Raw genomic sequence first — 13,916 nt, 5'->3', positions numbered from 1 at the left:
GATGACAGGAGAAGCCTGTCGGCTGGACCACAGGAAAGGTTTCAGCTAAGCATATCAATTCTTGTTTTAAAGGATTTTCTCATACAGGGATAGTCTAGCCCTACTACAAAGCTGTGCCCTGTGCCCTGCATGCCCTGGCTGATAACAAGGCTCTCGCTGTATAGGGGGATCCAAGGGGCCCTTTGGTATTCCACATCCACTTGAGCTTTCTCCTCTGGAACTTACCCCAATGCTGCAGACCCCCTGAACCCTGGCCAGCCTGCTAAACCTCTTCCTGGCAGGAAGAAGAAGACCTAAGAGGAGCGACGTCACTTCCCAGAGGGGCCAGAGCCCTGCCCAGGGAGTCTACAGCTGAAATGGTGTGTGCACATGGAATGTTCTTGCCAGTAAGGGTCTAGTGCGGTGACTCCATCACTTGGAAGCAGGAACTTCAACCCTCAAACTGGTGTTCTGAGCTTACCATCATTCCTATCAGCTTCATCCTGTACTATTCAACTGTTTCCTCTGATCTCTGGAGCAAGTCTGCTTATCTTCCACACTGCCTAAGTATCTTTGATAACCTTCTATCCCTTCGTTAGTTTATTTACTAGACAATTTCACTTGTCCCCTAACACACCCATTGGAGACGTATCTGTCCAGCTCTTTCATCTCTAGGCTACACTGGGAAGAAAACATAGCAGAGCTGGTCAAAGCCAGCTCTGTAAAGTTCATGTCTGCTTGGCTACCATGCTAAATGTGAGACAGTTGTAAACATCACAAGGTTATCCACGTTGCCACACAGAACTGTGTGTAATAAGCACAAGGAAGGAAACAAACTCAACAGCAACATGGTGGCCAACCTCTCAGGGTGGCTGAGACCTCTGAAGGAGAGGAGGTCCAGGGTGAGTCCCTCCCAGTAGGTCAATCTGACACAATGTTTAGTGAGACTCAGCTGGGGGCAAGTCTTGGGCAGTAGGCATGTGTGAATTTGATGTCCTGGGAGGGAGTGGCCTCACACCCCTCGGCATGGACAGCACCACTCAGCTCTCATGTGACCTGTGCAATGCTAGCATCCAGGTGTGTGTGGTTGCTACAGAGAGCCCAGGCACCGATCTCTTCTCTAGTCCAGTAGATTCTTCTGCAATGGCTGCACAGACATGAGACATGTCAGAGCAGACAGAGAACCTCTGGCAGAGTGCAACTGAATAGCATCTGTGCTGGCCTCCTGCACTTTGGTTGCATGATGCCAGGCAATAGCCTCTGCCTTGCAGCTGTGCAGCCCTCGAAGATGAGCACTGGGGTCACTTGAAATCACAGAGAGCCAAGTTTAATCACTTGAAAACAGGGATAGTCACTTATAACACTACATGAAATAAGTTCCATGAACAGAAAGGCTGACAAATGCGCAAACAAGGGAGTAAAAGGTCTACACTACGTTTCTTCTCAAGCAGCAGCTGATGCCCAGGAACTCTGGAACACATCAAGTCATTGAATCTGGACTCTGAAGTACAAATATAACATTTTGTATTTAAAAGTTTTGATATTCAGCCCCAAGACAAGGTTTTGTTTCCTGGCCAGGTCAAGAGCTGCGGCTGCTGTGTGGTTAGGGAGTCCTGATTAAACTTCCTTCCTTTCCTCTTCCACGAGTCTGTGCTGGTCTTTCCCTGCCTGCCACCAGGACAACATGCTGGAGCCTCCTGAACCGGGATCTGGAGCCCAGGGCCAGTAAGTACATGCTGTGTGAAACAATGATACCACCTGATACCTCTCCCATCACTGCCCCTCCCCTTGTCCTGTGAGAGTCTCCAGAGGGTTCAGAAGGGCAGTCACAAAGCCTTAGCACTCATTCTCTTCAGAACTGCTAATAGCAGGAAACAAGCATTATTTGGTTGCAAGTCTGAAAAGGGACTTCTTATTTTGTCTCCTCTTCACTTGTACTCAACTCTGGTGCTCTCAGAAGCACTCTGTTCTCTAGCTCAAACCCTAAGACTGCTTTCTCTGGGCCTGGGAGGAGAGCCTGGTGATGGCCAGGGGTTAGCTCTATGACTCAGGATTGCCCCCAAGACTCTCTCGCCTACAGGTCAAGCTTGCACTGAAAAGACAGCAGAGCTTGGTCCACAACAAAGTGGATCAGGATGTCATGAGAAAGACCAAGCCAAAGGTGATAATAGAAGCTTGTTCTCCAAGTCCTCGTCCCAAGCAGGTGGAATGTACACTGCTATCTGTTTCTCACACACAAAATCACTTGATAATGGACCCCTAGGCTTGTAGCAGTGTTTATAAATAAAATCCCTGTTATCATTAGCCTAAGGTTCTTTTGTTAAATTGGAAAGAGATATCAGAAATAGGCAAATATAACCTGGATGGGGCTTTACTGGGGTTTATACTTGTACACAGGGAGACAGCACAGTAGACAGTTCTCAGTCAGACAAAGAAGAAAGCTGTGTAGTCTCAGGTGTTCACTGTCACCACCAAGAATAGTCAAGAGCTGGACATTCTTTATGTTAAAGGAAACAGGTTAAATAAACAGGGGATTGGGGGGAGGGAAAATGATGGAGGGGGTAACAAGTTTGACAAGAAATGTACTCACACCTTACATATGTAATTGTAACCCCTCTGAATATCATCTTGACAACAAAATTAAATTAAAAGTAAGTAAATAAACAAGGCCATCCTAGGATAGATAATCTACCTTTTTTTTTTAGAAAGACAAAAACATAATTGAGAAATGAACCTTTCTATGTCCTCTTCTTGTACCTTCATTCAGGCAAGTGGCCAAAGACAGATATGTGCATTGAGCCAAAAAGTGATTGTCACCTGCAAATGACTACCTCATTCAAACCCAAGCCACTGGCTTCTCTGTGTCTGGAAGCCACCACCCTGCAGACTTTCCTGATAATTTCCTCAACTAACATCCAGAGTGATACATCTATGTGCAGGCCCAGTATGAACATTAGCTCCAGGAGGGTTAGCATGTGGTAAGGTTCATTAAGGGGCTGGGTTTGCTCAGCCAGGAAAGCAACAATGATCCTCCTGAGTCTATCCCTTAGTCCCTTCCCCTTGCGTAACCTCATCTTATAGCATAGACTCTGCCCTCTCTCCACTATATGTTTTAATGTTATAAAAGTTGCCTCTAGCTGGGCACTGGTGGCTCATGCCTATAATCTTAGCTACTCAAGAGGCAGGATTGTGGTTCAAAGCCAGCCTGGGCAGTAAAACCTATGAGACCCTTATCTCCAATTAATCACCAGAAAACCAGAAGTAGAGCTGTGGCTCAAAGTGGTAGAGCACTAGCCTCAAGAAGAAAAGCTGGAACAGGAACAGCACCTATGCCCTGAGTTCAAGTCTTAGGATCAACCAAAAAAAAAAAGTTAACTCACTCCTGAGATAATGTCCCAGTTGCTCACACTTACACATTGTGCCTGCTGCAAAGGCCCCAGGCCAGAGTTCTCAGCTTAGCTCATATCTGCATCAGCCAAGCTCTTGTTCTATAAGGACCCCAGCCAAGTCCAGGGACTAGCACTCACACTGACCGTGTGTTCCTGGAGGAATCCTGAGAGTTACCAATGTGAAGTGCCATGGTTGGGGTGTTCAGCAGGTATTTATTAATGAACACATGAGATGTCTGACCTCTGGAATATGCGGTCATTGCTGATCACCTCCTAAAGATGGCATCCTGTCATATCAGCATGTACATACACACACACATGGACCATGTGGAGGGACAGAGCCATTGAGAACTGAAAGATGACAAGGCAGCTCCGAATGGTACAAACAACCTGCCCGGCACATTTGAGGTCACAGCCCAGAGGTCAGGGCCAACCCACATCATGTGCAAAATAGAGTAGAGGCATCAGCACTATCCTAGGGCCCACAGCTCCCACCAGATTATTACAGGGGCCTGTACACAAGGGGGCCAGAGACCTGAAGTGAACTCTTGGAACTAACTTTAGCCAGGTGTAGCACATGACCAGGCATTTCGCCTGCGTGGAAGGCCTAAGTTCCAGCCTCCGGGTCCCTCTTCTCTAACACCTGAAGTAGTACCCACCTCTGCGGAAGTGTGGCATGACTAACTGGGCATCTGTGAGAGTCACACGCCACCCGAGGTAGGACTTACCGTGCTGCAAGCTTATGGCAAACAATGCCTGTGTCAGTGATGACCTCACTCAGCCTCAGCTCCAGATGGACCTTGCCCTGCAAGGCACAATGACAGTCTCATGAGATACGGAACCTGGAAGACTTACCTGGTCTTAAAGGTGTTCAGCATGTCCAGAGCATTAGGCTCCAAACTGGCCTCAAGCACCATGAGGGCCTCCTTCAGGAGACCTGCCATGCTTCACCGGCCTGGCCCACTTCAGAGGTAGGTACCAATGTGTTAGCGAATGATACTGGATACACTAGTGTCTACTCACAACACCATGGCCAGGCGTGTTCACCTATAGCCTCAGCAGGGAAAAGTCTTCTGCAAGGTTTCCTATAACCTGAATTCATGTCCTGCTTGGAAGGTCAGAGGCCTGGATTCTGTTCCTCAGCCAGGAAGTTGACTACCACAGATGCATCTAGAAGAGCAACAGATGAACACAGCCTCCAAAGTCCTGCTGAGTTCAGATAGCAACTGAGTTCAGAAAGGCAGCAAACAATGAAGGGCTCAGCCTGTAGGTAGGACACAGAGGGGCCTTAGAGCCCATGAGGGACTGGGTACATGTTCATAGTAAGATATCTGTTACTAGAAAGGGGAGACGGAACTGGAAAATCTGAGTTCCCTTCCAACTAAAAACCCTAGACCCTCCCACTGCAGGCCTTCAAACACAGCCTGCATAGGAAAATCAAGGACCTGAGGGAACCACCAGGGAAGAGGCACAGGCCTGTTTATAGTAAATGACAACCAGGTCGAGCAATGCCTGCAAAGAAAGGCTGGGCAAATGGCCCACTATCTAGAGACTCCAAACCCATAATGACACTGTAGCAATGCTGGCACTTCAGGGAAGGAGGCTGCCTTCAGAAATGTGTTATGACTGAAGGGCGGCAGACCTGGGCTACATCAACCTGACCTTAGGAGAGAGAAAACTCAAGCCCTCAGCCTCTTCAGAAAGTAGATGCCACATCAGGTTTGGTGCTGAACCTGGTATGTGGTACTAAAGCAAGGACTGTAGCAAGGCCTGTCCAGTTCTGATCTAAATGCACCTCCTCTTTCAGTGTTATCCTAAGGCCACTGTGCCTTTCAGCATCTCCTTTTCTGCCCCATGCAAATTAAAGCCCTAGAAAGCAGAGGAAAAGAAAGAGTAAATTGAGACCAGAAGTCAGTGAAACCACAAACAGGAAATCAGAGAAAAATCAAAAACCCAAATCAGATTGTCTGATAAGATCAGTGAAAATGATCAGTCCCTTAGCCAGGCTGATCAAGACCAAAACAGAAAAGACTCAGCTTTCTACAGCCCTGGCCCTGAGGCTGAGCCTGGTGAGTCAACAGCCAGCTCCCACACAACACTGAGGGCAAATCTGAGGCAACTGGATAGGATCCCAGGAGTTGCAAACTTGGCTCTGCTCAATTTCCCTAAAAATGTAAAACCCTCAAAAAGTATAGCTTATTAATTAAAACAAAAACCCCAGGTGGTCCCTATCTATTTCTCAGAAGGTCATTCCACCAATACTACCTGCAGAGCCGAGAACATGCCTCCAAGAGTGCAGGTGAGAATAAGCAGCATCCCTGACCTGCCCCGACTAGAGTACCAACACGTCTGAGAAGCCACATGGTCAGGGTAGGCCAGAGAGGAGTCTGGATCCAGTAGCAGAGGAGACAAAGTAGAGGAAAAAGAAGACAAGTAGAGGAAAACTGAAGACAAGAATGGCAGGTAGACAGGCAGGCAAGGAGGGAAGAAACCCACCTATAATTCCGCTTCTGAGACACTGTAAACCTTCCAAAATCTGAATACCAGGCCCTTGGTCACAGAATACACACATACACACACACACACACACACACACACACACACACACACACACACACACACACACACACACACACACACACACATATACACAGACACCCCACACACCCTGGGAGCTGTGTGACAAATGGGTCTGTCCTCTGCCCTGAATACAGCATGCATTTCACAACCAGCTTACAAACAGCTTCCTGGAGGGGAAGAGAAGCCAGGATACAGATCCCCTCCACATTCAGAGCCATAAGACCCTGAAGACTTCAGAGACTGGGCAACCCCAGCCCCTACCTCCTGGGTGGGCCCTCCTTGTATCCAATCATTGTGCCAAGTAAAGTGCAGAGGCAACTGACTGTACATAATAAACGGGCTTACCAGAGCCCTTTAAAATCATTCATTCCAAGCCGGGCACCGGTGGCTCATGCCTGTAATCCTAGCTACGCAGGAGGCTGAGATCTGAGAATCACAGTTCAAAGCCAGCAGGGGCAGGAAAGTCTGTAAGACTCTTACCTCCAATTAACCTCCAGAGAACTGGAAGTGGTGCTGTGGCTCAAGTGGCAGAGCACTTGCCTTGAGCTGAAGAGCTCAGGGACAGCGCCCAGGCCCAGAGTTCAAGCCCCAGGACTGACAAAAAAAAAATCATCAGTCCCAGGGGTCAACAGTGGCTCATACTTACAATTATAGCTACTCAGAAGGCTAAGATTTGAGAATGATGGTTCAAAGCCAGCCTGGGCAAGAAAGTCCATACGACTCTTATCTCCAATTAACTACCAAAAAACTCTGGAAGTGGAGGTGAGGCTCAAGTGGAAGAGGCCCTTGAGAAAAAAAAGCCCAGGGACAGCACCCAGGCCCTGAGTTCAAGACCCCAGACAGGCATAAAAGCAAAATAAAATAAAACAAAAAACACATCAGTTCCAGAAGAAAGCTAAATGCTTCTAAACTGTTTTTTCTCCACTTCTATAATACAAATTTTCTCAAGTGGGCCCTGTTTGCAATGCTCTTTCCTGATATATGTCAATTTCAGAGCCAACTACAGAACAGGTAGATCTCGGAAGCCACATGCTGACCTCTGCCCTTCCAAAAAACTGTAAATATGACATTTCAAAATGTATAGCAACTATGGAGCAAAGATGGTGGTTGAAAGACGAGGGTCAGACTGGAGGGGGACACTGCCTCCCTGTCTCAACCACTTTGTAGATGAGAAACTTCCAGAGCTATGCACACCAGAACGGAGCTAAGTACAGTGCCCACTGGGGCCACAGGCATCGTAAACTCTCCTTCCTCAGCCTTTTAACAGCAACTTCATTTCTTTCACAATCTACATTCCCAGGAGGCCGGACAGAATCTGGGGTCAGAATCTATACTCACAGACATGAAAGTCACACTGCTCCAGGGAGGGACTCACCCCTACACTAGCTGCCTTCCGGCATTAGTTAGGAAATTCCCCTCCAGCTGTGAGATTCACATGTGCATTCTTACTTATAGCTTTGTGGTGACAGAAGTTTTGAATCTTGATAATGGTTACACAAATTTAAACATGGGATCAAGTTGCAAAGAATATCCAACAGCCAAACGGCAGTAACTGTTACTCAGCTTTATGAAGGTGGAGAAGCCTGACACATGCCAAATACCGCGCTCAGTGAAATGAGTACCCTCTGGTACTTTTTCCGCTTCCATCAGACATGGGAAGACATAGGTCTCAGGGTGTGCTCCTGAGGTCCTAAGAGTAGCACTCTGAGACAGCGCATGTAATGGGGATGGAGCTCCAGTTGGAGAAGATGAAAGAGTTCTAGAGCTGCCTCACAGCAGGGTGGAGGCGTGGAGGGCCTCTGGACTGTACTTGCCAGTGGTTAAGATGGCATTCTTTGGAAATGTACATTTCTTCACAAAAAAACATGAGCTTGTGTGCGTGTAAGCTGGTGAGATTGGAGTCTGCCAGGTACAACGAGAACATACGAACTTTCTGATCTCTATTCCCCAAGAAATAAAAATCAAGTAAAAATATAAATGAAAATGCAAAGGCTATGCAATGAAATGAATAAAATCCCAATAAAATCAAACAAACCCACAAAACAAAACCAGAAGAGATCTAGGTGGTCTCTCTCAGGGAGCTGGGAGGAACAGATTATAGGTCTGCAATCAATGCCGCACACCCTCCTGCCTCTTCTCAGAGGAGCCAGGGGAGGGAGGGTGTGTGGTGCTGCTGTGCTAAGGTGACCTCTGGCGCAGGCTCTGCTCTCCTAGCTGGTTGCTTATACTTCTTCTGCCAGTGGTTACAGCATCTCCTTAATTCTCACAGCACCAGGGGCTCCAGGAGGCTGAGGTAATCTGTAGGGAGGGCAGTTAGATGCTTCCCTCTAGGCCCAGGGAGGCCCCATCCTGGCTCAGGCTCCACATATCTCCAGAGCCAGGCACACCTCAGCAGGGGGAAATTCTGAAGCTCCGACCTGTGTCCACCCTGATGAGGAGGAGCTTAAGGGAATGATGTAGGCAGGCCTAACAGCCTACTGCCTAAAAGTGCCTGGACATAAGGCATGGAGTTCCATCAGGGGCCCAGCTGTGGAAGAGCTTTTCTGATCTCAGGTCCTATGCTCCTGGGGTGCCTACTGTGAGGAGCATGCCCCAGATGTGATTAACACACAGCAGTAATTCCCCCCACCCCATCAGGTACACCTTGCTTCTTCTTATGTATACTTCTTCCCAGCCTGCTGGAGGCTCACATAACAAAGGGGCAAACAGGCATGGGAGGGGAGCCTCACTGCTGCCCAGCTCACCACTGTTCTCGCTCACCTCTCTACGGCCCAGCTCACAGCTATGCTCACCTCTCTACTCTAGACATCACTGCTGCGCTCACCTCTCTACTCCTGATTTTACTGCTGCGCTCACCTCTCTACTCCAGACCTCACTGCTGCGCTCACCTCTCTACTCTAGACCTCACTGCTGTGCTCACTCACCTCTCTACTCCAAAACTCACTGCTGTGCTCACCTCTCTACTGCCCAGCTCACTGCTGGGCTCACACATCTTACAGTCATTACCTCAATGCCCTTCCCTATCTTTTGCATTTTTAAAGCTGCTTCCATATGCTTGAAAAAGTATAGCAATAACCAAAAGAATGGACTATAATTGTAATTTGGGCAAGAGTAAGTAAGCATGTTTGCTAGGCCTCCTTCCCTGCTGAGGCCCCAGGACACCGTGATTGTGCCCTGTCCAGGACCAGACCTGCCTGGTGCCCGAGCCTCACCTGCACCTCTGAGTCCGCATCTACATGCTGCAGCTGGAACCACGTGTCCCTGTTGTGGTACTTCTGCAGGTCCTCCTTCTGGATGGCCACCTTCCCTGCGACAAAGGCAAAGCAGGTACACACATCATGGAGACAGGTTCACAGACCCAGCAGACACCACTCAATGAGGTAAAGATGTCATACTCTACACTCCAGGGCTGACTGAGATCAGGAACCAGCCTGCCTGCACAGGAGGGGCTGCCTAGCATGGTGGATGCATACGAGACCCCATCTTCACAAACATGCCCTTTCCTGCCTCACAGGTTATCTGAGGCTGCTGTGGAGGTCAAACAGAAGGGGTCAGCTTTGTCTTCTGTGGCCAGAGGCTCAGGATCTGAGTGGCACAGCAGTCAAGTCCTCTTTGCTGCTCTCTCCTTTCCACAAACTATAACAGATAGTGTCAGAACTCACTTTGTAGATTCAGGGGTTTTGGTGACATGTGAATTTAGCTAGGAGATTTAGTAAGGAGCACATGTTCAGCTTCAGTTCATATGATACATGTGTCTGTGCGGGTGCAGTGGCTTTAAAGGCTCATGTGGGCATCCAGTTTATTCAGAGAAAGGCAGTGAAAGTCAGCTGGAGCAAACTACCTTCTCACCATGGTTGTGTTTGGATCCATGCCTCACCAAGTGCTTGGCCCCAAGGGTCCTTGGGATAGTAGGCCAGTGTGCCCACTATGCAAGGAAAGACAGCAGCAAGGGCTGATGTCCACTGAGGGGAACGTGTGCCACAGGGCTGTGGCCTCGAATAGAACAGCTGCACAATCAGGATGTGGGCGGGCACACCTGAATATGAACACATATCACAGGATTTCTTATACCTCAAAACAGAATGAAGAAAATATGTTTGCAGTTCTGGCACTTTCTATCTGCACCCAACGACTTCTGCCTTCTGCAGGATCACATCTACAGCAAGAAACCCTGCGTCCTTCCAGCCTGCTTCCCTCTGAGTGTGGCCCTGGCTCTTACACCAGCAGCCACCCTGTAACTCCGGCATGCCAAGAGTTCTCTTTTCAAAAGAAGGTTTTTTATTAATGCTTCAGAAGTCTCAAGCCTTCACAGACCCATCTGCCCAAGCCCAGCAGCCCCAGTGTGGCCTGTCTCTCTCTCCAGCCTGTTCTGTAGTTTCTAGAACATTCTACCTGCCATCTCCTAACATCCTTCAGTGGTCCTGGATGGGCAGAGGTTATTATACAAACACCCCAGTGAAGAAATAGTGGCTGAGTGTGGAGAGGTCTCCGCTGCCTCTTTCCACACATTATCTTACAGTGATGCCCCTCTGGTTCCTGGAGGGCAGCACGGGGCGCAGACCCCTCTGCCCCAAAGGCTGACAGGTGTGAGCTGCACAGAGGCTCGCTGTCTGTCCCTCCACAGTCAGCTTCCACCATGTCTGAGGACTTGACTGGTCTTGTGACAGCCCTCTGTTCTGGCTTCAGACCCCAGAGGTTTCCCTGTTAGGAGGGGCCTCATGCCTATGTGGCATGGGGGAGGTCTGGAGGGTGAAACGAAGTGCAAGTAATAAGCTTCCCAAATACCTGAGGGTGGCCCAGATGAAGCACCTGCCTTCAGGCTTTGTGTACTGACATTTGTGCCACTGTTCACCACCTCATTCTCATTCTGGTTTATTCTGGTATAGTGTAGAGAGGCAGCTAGGCCTCATACGTCTTCACTGGGAAAAACTCTAGAACAACCTCTTGTCTCAGAGATTCTAAGATTCATGGCTTAGGCAAGGGTAGCCATTTCACATGCCTATTCCACTTGGTTCAACACAAGGGGCATCACAATCGGCCATGGTAAGCCTGTGGCTCAGCTGCTGTCTGTCACATGCAGACTCTGGGGCATGGAACTCTGACAATCACAGCTATTAATGAATCCACCAGGCCCCTGAGAGCTGTCACAACTTGTGGGAGAGCTGAGTGTGAAGCAGAAGCAAGATGCAGGTAGGAGAAAGACACCATCACACCCATACAAGCCCACTCACCCACCGTACCTCGTTTTCTCCAAACGGAATCATACAAGGGCCAAACTCCCCCATGGCTCCTCTCCTCTCCTCCCACCCTACTTTCTCTACTGGGTATTCCTTGTATTTCTCCATCATTGGGCTCCATGACCTTTCACCACCATCCAAGCTATTCCAGAAGGCACAGAGCAATCCCTCCTCCCCACAAATAGCCACATGGCTTTTGCAAAACAGACCTTACCCCCAGTGGGACACAACTTTTGAGCCTCTCAGGAACAAGATGACTTGAAACAAGTTTCTTAAGACTGAGCTGGGTAATATACTTCTGTGAAAAGGGATAAGGAAACCTCTGAGTGCTGGGATTCATTTGCTGAACTGGAGGGTTGCCTTTTCTAATGGAAACGCTATTTGCAATGCTGTTGTTTGTGTTTTCAGTGGCACATAGCAGACATACAGTGAATATTCATGTGAATCTAGCACCTTACACACCTCGGCCATCTTTAGTTTCAGAAGTTCTTCGTTTAACTTTTAGACAGGCCATACAGAAACAATGAACAAAATTCAAAACATTCAGAAGTGTAAAACACAGCTGAGCATGAGCCTTTCCTCCTGGCCTGGTTCCCAGCTGTTGCCCAGCTCCGCTTGTCCGCCTCGAGGTCTCTTGGAGGGTGCCTCTGAAGGGAGCAGAGTCCCCCACGTGGGATGGCTGTATGGCGAGGTGCCCATGTGACTGGGCTCATGTGCCCCATCTACACATAACTCATTCAGCTCCCTGCCATGCTGTAAGGCAGCCAGGGCTTCAGCAAAGCCAGCACCCTGCAGCTCGGACTCTCCACCTCTTCACTTATATGTTCCTATCACAGGTTTTTGGTTATAGAACCAAAAATGAGCCAGAGCATGACACCAGCACTGATGATCTGGGCAGCAGAAGCAATGTAGTGATTTGGGAACAAATAACTCTACAATACCAAATGCAGCTAATTAAACATCTAACTGAAGCTCCACAGATGGCAAGACCAGCCAAAGATCTGGCATTTTTTGGTTTGTATTCTCTCTTGTCAGCTTCAGAGGATATTTGCTTGACTTGTTAAGAGTCATGTGGAAGGTCTCACACTTTTGCCCAGCTGGCCTGGACTGCCGTCCTGCAGTCTTCCATAGAGCTGAAATGCTCAGCTTATGCCAGCATGACAACCTTATTGGTTGAGATGGGATCTCTCTAACTTTTTTCCTGGGCGGGACTTGAAATACAATCCTCCTGATCTCTCTTCTCCAAAGTAGCTGCGATTACAGGTGTGAGCCACTGCACCTGGCCTACAATTTCATTTTTAGGCTTTAGCAGTTCTGGCATTCCTGACATGTGTTCCTGTGGCATTAGAGGTTTTATTTTGTCAGGTATGTTCTTTTATACTCTTCCTTTGTAAGGTATGGCTTGTTTATACTCTTACTGTGTCGGATGTAGAGATGTATGTGTGTGCATGTGCACACACTGGTCCTAGAGCTACATTCAAGCCCTGGGCACTGTTCCTGAGATTTTTAGCTCAAGGATAGCACTCTACTACTTGAGCTGCATCTCCACATCCAGATTTTTGGTGAATAATTGGAGATAAGAGTTTCACAGACTTTCCTGCCTGGGCTGGCTTCAAACTATGTTCCTCAGATTTCAGTCTCCTGAGCAGTATAACAGGCGTGAACCAGCCACTGGCACCCTGCAGGTATGCCCTTTTTTTTCCTCTTCCTTTATCAGAAATGTCCTTTCTTCTTCTTCCTTTGTCAGGTGTGTCCTTTCTTCCTCTTCCTTTGTCAGGTATGTCCTTTCTTCCTCTTCCTCTGAAGCTTCTGCTACGAGATCTTGCATATCACTTCTAGAATGCAACTGAACATACACGGAGCCTCTGCTGTGACCAGACTAGGCTCCACAGGCTCTTCCCACTAAGCTCTCTAACAGATGAATAGACATAGTCTGTGCAAGTGAGACATGTTCAGTCCTCACAGCCAAGGGAAGTCAAACCAGATCCAGGGGCAGCCTGCTCAGATAGCAGTCAACCACATTTTTTTTTTATACACTTGAGTGGCATGAACTGACACTGTGCAGCAGCTAGTGACAGAACCAACATCCAAGATGGGCCTCCTTCTCCCCAGGACTCTCTCCTTAATGCTGGCACCACTGTGAGAGCACCCTAGAACCTTAGACAGCACCTTGAATACTCCACGTACCACTAAATCCTGAGGTGGGAAGCCCTAGTACCTTAGGACCTCTAGACCTCAGAGATATCCCCTAAATCCTACAACAGCACTCCATTTGATTAGGGGCTAGGCCTGACAATAGTAGTCCAAGCTTTGTATATCACCAAGAACAGCTGGAAGGAACTGGTCATCCAAGTGCTGATGCCCATACTTAGGAGGGTGGCTTACTTTGCTGCCCACTAGACTTGGGTCTAGACCATGTGCCCAGTGGAAGAGTCACCTGGACTTTTCACTCAATTATCACAAGAATCTCCTTGAAGCTGGAGGGAAATGGAGGCTCAGGGACCTAAGGGGATCCACTGATCTGGGTGCAAGTCTTCTTGGCCCCAACACCTCTCATAGCTCTTCTGTCTTTACAATCACTGGCTGGAGTCAGGGACAAGAGCAGCCTGGAGGCAAAGAGGAGAAGCTTCTCCTTGAGGGACCCTGGAAGGAATCCATCTCAAAGGTTGTCTGGAAAAGGTGTGGGACATGCTATGCTCCAGCCTTGAAATGCTGCTTAGAAACTGTTCTG

General features: G+C 48.4%; 1 protein-coding gene across 2 annotated transcripts in view; it reads right to left on the bottom strand.

The window, feature by feature from the left end:
* Positions 1–13,916, bottom strand: part of LOC138813947 (ras GTPase-activating protein 3-like) — an 89,231-nt gene that overhangs the window by 26,231 nt on the left and 49,084 nt on the right. For both annotated transcript variants that reach the window (XM_070002554.1, XM_070002555.1), the window contains exons 4-5: positions 9,161–9,255; positions 4,097–4,173 (exon numbers count right to left, since the gene is read on the bottom strand). In XM_070002554.1, coding sequence (XP_069858655.1) covers positions 4,097–4,173; positions 9,161–9,255 — 172 coding nt within the window. The remainder of the gene's footprint in view (positions 1–4,096; positions 4,174–9,160; positions 9,256–13,916) is intronic.

The sequence above is a fragment of the Dipodomys merriami genome, unplaced genomic scaffold (genome assembly GCF_024711535.1).
Source record: "Dipodomys merriami isolate MVZ:Mamm:240054 unplaced genomic scaffold, mDipMer1.0.p SCAF_6, whole genome shotgun sequence".
In the NCBI taxonomy this organism is placed as follows: Eukaryota; Metazoa; Chordata; class Mammalia; order Rodentia; family Heteromyidae; genus Dipodomys; species Dipodomys merriami.
The sequence above is the reverse complement of the archived record's forward strand: the minus strand, read 5'-3'. Positions and strand labels throughout refer to the sequence as shown.